The sequence below is a fragment of the Canis lupus genome, chromosome 27, assembly GCF_011100685.1.
Source record: "Canis lupus familiaris isolate Mischka breed German Shepherd chromosome 27, alternate assembly UU_Cfam_GSD_1.0, whole genome shotgun sequence".
Taxonomy (NCBI): Eukaryota; Metazoa; Chordata; class Mammalia; order Carnivora; family Canidae; genus Canis; species Canis lupus.
This window is the reverse complement of record NC_049248.1, coordinates 43,652,040-43,660,845: the sequence shown is the minus strand read 5'-3', so window position 1 is coordinate 43,660,845 and position 8,806 is coordinate 43,652,040. Positions and strand designations below refer to the sequence as shown.

General features: G+C 66.0%; 1 protein-coding gene across 1 annotated transcript; it reads right to left on the bottom strand.

The window, feature by feature from the left end:
- Window positions 1-352: 352 nt before the first annotated feature.
- TAMALIN (trafficking regulator and scaffold protein tamalin) lies at window positions 353-7,512 on the bottom strand. Its single transcript, XM_038577723.1, is given in 9 exon segments — window positions 353-1,262; window positions 1,264-1,483; window positions 1,757-1,823; window positions 2,034-2,100; window positions 2,208-2,301; window positions 3,468-3,570; window positions 3,675-3,729; window positions 5,321-5,370; window positions 7,198-7,512. Coding segments are annotated over 9 exon segments (1,182 nt in total). The 5' UTR covers window positions 7,450-7,512; the 3' UTR covers window positions 353-988.
- Between the last annotated feature and the right edge of the window lie 1,294 nt (window positions 7,513-8,806).

Here is an 8,806-nt window from a genome sequence, read left to right as displayed (position 1 = left end):
CAGGGCCCAGAGGGTTCCAAGCACAATTATTTGCGCAGGGCAGGGCAGGGCGGGCGAGGACTTTAGAGGAGGCTTGGCCACCACCTGCTGGGAGTCTTGGGCAGGGAAGCACCCAAGTTCTGGGGAGGGTGTGGGGCCTCTTGCTCAGGTTCACACATGTAAGTCAAAATCCCCCTGGCTGCAGGCTCCAAGCAAATAAGATGTAAAATACAGTGTGCGCCGCATGTCTATGTGGGGGGGGGGGGGGGGAGGCGTGTGTGTTGGGGGATGGGGTGCGTGGTAGAGTCGGAGCTTGCTGGAGCCCAATCCTGCCCCCACCCCCCACCCCCGCAGTCACCACGCTGACAACAGATGCAAAAAAACCGTCAATTTTATACAGTTTGTGGTTCAGAAGCAACAATATGCAAAACGGCGGAACAGTCTGTGCTGCCCCCACCCCACCTGGACGTGCCCATTCCTGTCCCCCAAGGGGGCGGAGAAGAACCCGGGACCCCTGCCCGGCAGGACCCAACTTAGTTACAGGCCCCTGGGAGGGGCCAAGCCCTTAGGGGTCCAGGCCGGGAAGGAGGGGGCCCAGCACCTTGGGAGGCTGTGCGTGGAGGGAGGGGGGAGGCCCGACCCCAGGCCCTGTGTCCCCCAGGGCCAGGGCGAGGAGCACGTAAAGCTGGGGAGAGGGCTTCGTGGGACGGGGCTCCTCCCCTCCAGGGGAGTTCTCCTGGACACCCCACAAGGCACTGCAGACCTGGATGTAGGATGAACGCCCCCAAACCGTCCCCAACCCAACCAAGCTCCCCGCCGGGGTTAGAGGAGGCGGGGAGGGGTGTGGGCGCCCTTGCATGGGTGGGGGGCGGCAGGCCAGCTGGGGCGGGGGACCCTCCCCCTTGGCGCTGGGCTGCTGGGCTCCTGGGGTCCCCCCCCCCCCCCGCCGCCCCCTTTCCGCGCAGGCTGCCACGAATAAATAAATAAATAGCTTCCCGCCCCGGCCGCCCTACAGCTGGCTCTCCTCCTCCTCCAGGGAGCGGTTGAGTCCGGGGATGAACTTGAGCAGCCGCCGGCGGAAGCTGCGGTACTTGGCCTTGCGCAGCCCCGGGGCGCACAGGGCCTGCTCGCGGGCCTCAGTCCAGAGCGCGCCCCCCGCGCCCCCGCCGCCGAAGAAAAAGAAGCACAAGGGGAAAAAGAAAAGAAAGCTGGCGCTTAGGATAAGAGAAGACCGGGAAGGGGGAGAGGAAGGGGGGAGCGGGGGGCTCGGCGGGGGCGCGGGCGCGGGCGGGCGGGGGCGCGGGCTCGGCGGCCCCGAAGAAGCACGTGTGGTAGACGGCGTCGTCCGCGTCGCCCCCCGCCCGCCGCGCAGCCCCGCGGGGACCCCCGGGCGCCGCCAGCAGGGGCCCGAAGGGCAGCGAGCCCGGCAGCAGCCCCGCCCCGTACAGGCAGGAGCGCACCGACTCCAGCGTGTCGTAGATGCTCGGGTCCTTCACCACCAGGCCTGCGGGGGGGCGGGGGGGGCGGTCAGGGCGCGGGGACCCGTGCACGGGGCTCCTCCGTGGAACCGGGCATGCACGCAGTGCTCCTGAGGACCCCCGTGACACTGGGGCCCCCGTAAGCGCAAATGTCTGGGTCACATACCCCAGGCCAGGGCTGCACCCCGAGCGCACCCAACCTTTCTTCACTTTGGAGACGGCGGGAACCCCTCCCTTGGCGGGGGAAGCATGACTAGGGGTGTCCGTAGGGGACCCTCTGCACCCCCACCCCTACTCACCATGCACCAGCCGCTGCTCTTGCACCATTAGGGACCTGTACTCTCCCCACTTCTCATACAGGGTTTGCTGCAAAAGACACCCCCCCACGTGGTCGCACTGTCAGGAGGTGGGTAGGCGCTGGCTGGGAGGGCTCAGGCGGCACCCAGGAGGCACCTTAAGGTTTTTTTCAAGGCAGGTTCAGACAGATCAAGGAGCCCCCAACTAAAGAGTGAGGCCTGGAGGCACGGGCTTGGGGGAGGAGAGGGTGGCGGCTGGGCGTTCCCCGGGCTGCTCTACCTTCAGGTACTGCAGCCGGGCCTCCAGTTCCGCCTTCCGGATGGACGTCCCGTAGAGAGTTTCCAGCCTGAGGAGGTTGGGGAATCAGAGGCTGAGAGAGCCCACGGGGTGTGGAAACACAGAGAGAAGCTGAGCTGGGGAATCTTCAAGGACAGCGGCGGCACGCAGACGTACCTGAGAACGTTGCCCGATGCCTTAATGATGTCAACAATCTCTCGATGCCGAATGCCCTCCACGTTCAGGCCGTTGACACTGGCGATGGTGTCTCCTGCCAGGCGGAGAGGAGGGTCAGCGTGTGTCCCATGGGGCATGACGGGACGGGACGGTCCCAGCCCCCTAGCTTAGCTGGAAAGGGTCAGGGTCATAACCCCACAGAACACTCCTGAGCTCCCTCCTGCCACTCGCCATAGTCGTGGGGAAACCTGGTCCTGGCCCAGCACCGGGGCATGGGGCCCTCATTCACCCACACCTTCACCCCATCCTCAGGAGACTGCACCCAAAGGCCGAGCCCTCTCAGCAACCGTGGGCTGCCACCGGAGCCGGTTACTCCTGTCTAGCCCACAGGCGGTCATGAGACCCAGCCAAGACAGGAAGGGGTCAGGGTGAGGAGCACGCAGCTGGGAACTACCACTGGCCCCAGGCATGAGAGGCCTCGGCTTCTGACTCCCCGCGCCACCGCAGAGCCTCCTGACTCGAGGCAGGGCAAGCCACCATCTCCAAGGGCCCCATTTCCCATCTGTAGAAAAAGGATGTGGATCCTCACTGTGGCTACTTCGGGGATCAGGAGGGAGAGCGGGCCTCAGAGCGTTTTGCAGAGTTGCCGTACACCACTAGGCTACCAGGGGCTGCTGGTAAGTGGGCAAGGAGGCGGGGGCTTAGAGAAGAAAGTGGTGATGGAATTGGGGGGGCGTTCATACAGTCTCAATCCCCTTCCTGGGGGGCCTGGGGACTCTAGACTTAGCCAATCCCAAGGGCCCCCCAACTGGAGGCACCATTTCCTTGTTGGAGGAAGTAACACAGGTGCCCCGCGGAGTTGGGCCAGGTTGGCACAGGATGCCCTGATCGCCGCCATCAAGCAGATCTAATGGGGTGGCGCACCTTCCCCGACTCCTGCCCAGGGCCAGAGGGCCAGAACTCCAGGAGGAGGCAAACAGTAGCAGCAACATCTGCCACTCACCAGGCCTCGGCTCTGTGCCCAGGGAAACCCTTGGCGGGTCATTGCCCCCATTTTGCAGCTGGGACTGCTTGAGAGCACACAGTACGTGGCCAATTTGCCTGGATCCAAAGCTTAAACTCTATCCATTCCTCTTTCCCGCCTTCTCAAAACAGGAGAAGGAAGGGGAGTTGATTCCAGAAGAGATTTCTCACCCCCTCTGCTTGGGAGTAAGGCCATCCCGCCTGCCCGGAGCCTTGCGACCTGGGCTCAGACCTCACCTGGTGTGAGCCCGGCCAGCTGGGCAGGGCTGGACTCATGGACCCGGCAGACAAAAGTCACCATCTCCACGCGCTGCTCCTCCCGGTGGTGGAGGCCGTAAGTCTGTAACGGGCAGGGGAACCATCAGCCAGGGCTGCGGCAGGGTCCAGCCCTCCCTCGGGCCGGCCTCCGTATCCCCCCCTTCCTCTGCACCCAGCTTCTCCCACCTGGATCTCAAAGCCGAAGGTCTGGTTCTCCTCCTTCTCCAAAGTCAGCACTTTCCTGCAAGGGGACACGGGGGCCATTTCGGGACTGTCAGGTTAGAAGGAGCTTGGTGGTCCCATCGCGTGGCCTTCCACTGACGTTGGGGTCTGCTCTAGAACACCCGGCGGGGCTCACTGTCTCCAGCGACAACTCACTCTCATCATGGGTCGCTGGAACGCCCGTCCCAGTCCCCAGCTGAAATCAGCTTCGTGGAGCCACAGAGAATCAATCAGTCTGGCCTCCAGCGTAGGCTGGTCCCCAGAGGGATCGGGCCTCCGGAGTTTGGGAGGCAGGCCTGCAGCTTTCTGGTGAGCCCTGGAGTACCACTCGCTGCCTAGCCGGGGCCCCACTCCAGGCCCTGGGGAGCGTGCTGGCCCCACCCCCGGAGGCCGGTCACGAGGCTCAGCCCAGACCACAGCTGCTCCTCCCAGCTGCGCCGGCCAGCCCAGCCCACCAGATGTGAGGCCCGGGGGGAGGGGAGCCTGGAGGCCGCCCCTTCCCGCACTGAAGGCCTGCCCGCTGGACACAATGGTCTGGAGCCGCTCCAGATCCTCGCCTGCTGGGGGAGCCCAGAGTTTCCTCTGCCCACCCCCACCCCCTTCCTTCCCGCCCCCGCCAGAGGCAGAGTCACAGCAGCCTCCAAAGGCCCCTTCGAGTCTCCCGGCCTCAGAAAGGCCCTGGAGACCCGGGTCCACAGCTCCCAGCCCGACCCAGATGCCCCCCAAATGCTGAGCAGCAAGCAACTCCCAGTGCTCCCTGGAGCGCCTCCCCACTGGGATCGCTGGGCCGCCTGCTCCGTGTGTTTTGTGTCGGGCGGGCAACAGGGTGACTGAAGTTCTGGGTTACTCTGGGTTTCTTCAAGTGTTGGCAAACTTTTTTCTGCAGAGGGCCAGCTAGTAAATATTTTAGGCTTTCTCTGCGGGCTCCGTTGGGCCTCTGTCCTATATTGTTCTTTGTTGTTATTTTTACAACCCTTTAGAAATATAAAAACAACTCTTAGCTCAAGGGCCCAACAGGCCAATCTAGCTAGCCGGCTGGAGTCCGCTGATCCACTTCAGAAGCCAGGCCCCAGTCTGCCTGGGCCTGAGCGGCGCAGGGCCTGAGGGCAGCGCCTACTTCTGCCCTCACGTCGGATGCTTCTAAAGAGGGCTGCCATGGGATGGGAGCAGCAGAGGACGGAGCTCCTGGAGGCAGGAGGTGGCCACACTCAAGCAGTTGGACACAGCTGGACACAGCTGGACACAGCTGGGCTACGGTCTGGGCCCCCTGGGGCTTTGCTGGGGCTGGGAGAGCTCTCAGGGGAGCCCCCAAGGACTTCTACTTCCTCCCCCTCCCAGATCTAGATCTGCCCAGGAGGGGTGACTGGCAGGGACTGGGGGTGGCATGAGGAGTACCTGATGACTCAAAAGTCCCTACCTCCTTTCTCTGCCACCCCCTTAACACAGCCCACACCCCCACCTGCCCCTCACTCCTAGTGAGGGAACCACGCTGAAAGGGTAGGAGCATGACTCCCCCTGGGCTGAGAGCTGTGTCGTGCTGCCCTCCACCCCCACCCCAGCTCCTCACCCTTTTGGACCAGGGCAGGGGCTCCGGGGTGCTGGTGACTCACCGCTGCTGTTCAGGACTGTGGCTGAGATTCTTCCAGCGGAATCCTGAGCCCTGGGTGGGAAGAAAGAGAGGAAAGAGCAGGTGAGAGGAGGACTGTCCTGGAGCAGGTGCTGAGAGTCCACTCTGGGAAGACTCTCCCCTGAGCTCCAGCCCCTGGACCCAGCACCTCACTTCCTGGTGCCCGCCTGGCTGGTCCCAGTTCCATACTTGCTTCGGCAACAGCGTGACTATTTGCTGAGTGCCGCTCGGCTCCAGCATCACTCCACAAAATTCTCCGTAAGGCTCTACCCCATAAGGGAGACTGTGAGACACAGCAGTCCTCCTGGGGTCCAGATGCACGAAACTCTCAGCACTGTGGCTGGTGCCGAGGCAGAGGCTCTTTACGGATGTTGCCAAGGAAGGGCAGGGGGACCCTGGGCTTGCCTATCAAGGTCCTCCAGAGACCCGCCGCCACACAGTTAGGCATCTCCTTCTAATGTCTCAGCCACTTGGGGAAGCTGGGGTCAGAGACCCAGGTCTGGAGGGCTGGCAATCCCAGCCTGAACTTGGAAAACCAGGAGAGGGTAGGGCCAACCCTCCTCCCCCAAACCACAGGCTGTTTCAGGGGCCCACTGTGGATCCCAGCTGCAGGTGTCCAGCTGCGCCCTGCTCCACCAGGGGTTCTGGACATTGCTGTTTATTTTGTTGCTCTCTGGGACAAAACAAACACAAACCGAATCTCAAACTTGTCCTTAAGTCTCACTATACTTAGGAGAGAGACTGGGAGGGTTTTGGGGAGGTGGGCGGGAGGGAGCTGTCAGAGCCGAGGGTTCCTGCCTCCTTGGGGCCCCGGGAGCGGCTCCTCTCTCTCTGGTTCCCTAAAATGTTGGGCCTTGGAGGAGGCCCTGCCAGACCAGCCCTGGTCCGGCGCCCTCAACCGCCCATTCAACCCTCCCCCGGGGCCCACCCGAGGCTGGGAAGAGAAGGGAGTCCTCTTTCTCCAGAACCCAAGACTGGCCTCAGGGGTGGGGGCAGCTCCCAAACGGGCCGGGACGGAAGGGCTGCGCAGCATAGAGAGACCCCTTTGTCTTTCATTCCGATTTTCATAAAATGCAAATTCTCAACAAGCTGTTCATTGTATGGGGGGGAGCCAGGGGCCAGGGGAGGGCGGGGGGACTGAGCGAGGAAAGGCCACCAGCGCCCTCTCCCTAACCTGGGCGCGTGTCCCCACTTCTGAGCGCTCAGGTGCCCCAGGCCGGAGGAAGCGCCCCGCGGAGGGGGAGCCGCAGAAGGCGGGCGCGGCTCGCATCCTTCCTGCCCCGCGGGCGCCGGCGCCCCCTCCCGCCGCGTCCGGTCCCGGCCGAGTCCCGGGCGCCCCGCACCCCGCGCCCCGCGCCCCGCACCCCGACGCCGGGCCGGGCGGCAGCCGGAGCGCAGCAACCCGCGCGTCCCCTCGGAAGCGTGAGCTCCGGGGACCCCACCCGCGCCCGCTCCCCGCGCTTCCCGGGCCTCCCCGGGGCAACCGGAGCCGCGCAGACGGGAGCTCCCGGGGGGGGTGGGGGGGGGGTGATGGAGACACCTGGGCGCGGGGCGCGGGGGGCCGGACGGAGCGGGTAGGAGCAGGGGTGCTCGGGAGGAGTCGGCGAGGAGAGGAGCGAGACGGGGAGCCGCGGGCTCGGGGGCGGCGGGGGCAGGCTCGCGCCTTTGCAGGACCGGGCCTCGGGGGCCTCGGGGGCCGAGCGACGGACAGCAGGACGAGCGCGCGGGGGAGCCGCGGGCCCCGAGGAGTGCGCGGCGGGGTCGGCGGGCGCAGCTGCGGGCTCTGCGCGCTCGCGGGGGGCGGGGGCCGGGGCCGGGCCGGGCCGGGGCGGGGCGGGGCGGGGCGGGGGCGGCACGCACCTTCCGGCGGGGCAGGGTGCCCCCGGACACGGCGAGCGCGCGGTACAGCTCGGCCGGGTGATAGTCCTCCAGCGCCGCGTACAGCTCGTCTCCGGGGGCCGCGGGGCCGGCGGCGGCCGCACGGGGACCCGAGGCCGGGGTCGCGGCGGGGGTGGCGGGGGCCGCTCCCGAGTCGGGAGCCCGGGCGGCGGGGTCCGGGGCGGCCGCCGCCTCCTCCTTCTGCTGCAGCTTCCTGAGTCGGCGGAGGGTCATGGCTCCGGCGCCCGGCGACCCTCGGAGGCGGCGCTCGCTCGGCGCGTGGGGCTGCCAGCGGCTCGGGGCTGCCAGCCGGGCGGGCGGCGGGCCGCTTCCCTTTATAGGCTCGGGGAGCGGGGCGGGGCGGGGGCGGGGCCTCGCGTAGCCACGCCCCCTGAGCGGCAGGCCCCGCCCCCGGGGGCCGCTGCCCCGAGCCCCGCCCGCGGCGTCCCCCGCCCCGCGGGGCTGGGGAAGCCCAGAGACCCGGGCGCGCCCCGGGGGAAGCCTGGCCGCGGGGGAGGGGCGCGGGGCACCCTGGGGCGGGGCCGGGGGTCCCCCGGGTACCTGCGGCGGGGGTGCGTGTCTGCGTGCGTGTGCGGGCGTGTGAAGGGGCTTGTGCACGAGGTTTGAAAATCCCGAGACGGATGGCTTTGGAGATTCATGGAGAATCTGGTGGCGTGGGGGGCACAGAGAGGGGTCGTTGGAAGCCCAGGGGAAGAGTCTAGGCCATCGGTGGGCTGCGGGAGCCTTTAGGGAGGGGAGGGTCGGGAGGGCAGTGCGGGGGCAGGGGTATGGACAAAGGGGGGTGAAGTGCCTGAAGGAAGTGAAGGTTAGAAATACTCCTGGCTCTGCACGAGCCCCGCGGGGGTGGGGTGGGGGTGAGGGCCGAGGATTTCCCCTTCCAGAGCTGCCCCAGAAGAGGTGAAAAAGGAGGCAGTGGACACCCACGGCCTGTCCCCACCGGGGGTCAGGAGCGGTCCCTCCTGAATGTGCCTTTCCCCAGCTCCTGAGGTTGGAGCTCAGATGCTCCTTTTTGCAGCAGAAAAATCTTCACTCTGTGTTGACTGCTGGGGGGGTGGGACCGTGCCTGAGCTGCGTGGGTGCTGGGGGGCAGGGGGGTGCTCCACCACTGTCTGACCGGTCTTTGGGATCATCTTCCCCCCAGCCCCCGACCTGCCGCCTGTGTTACCGTGGCTGCCAGGCAGTGGGAGAGACTGGGGTGGCCCAGCTGAAGTCTCTGTCGTCAGAGGTGCCCAAATAAGAAGTGAGAGGAGGAAGTGGAAGGCCAGTCTTGGCGTCTAAAGAGCAGCTAGCCACCACAGGGCGTCAGCACAAGCTGGGGGCCTCCGCACCCCACCAGTGGCCACCGGACGGAGGCTGGGGGGTACTGTCCCCATCTGTCCCCTTCCCCAGTCTTCCCAAACCCACGTTACGCCTTTACAGCTGACATTTATTGGGCAGTTGCCATGGGGCCGCGCACACTGTCCTGCGGGTGCTGTTCCTTGCGTGCATTAACTCGCTCTTCCTAGCAACCCTATGAAATCGATACCTCACACGTGAGGAAACTGAGGCCCAGAGGGGTTGAGTGACTCGC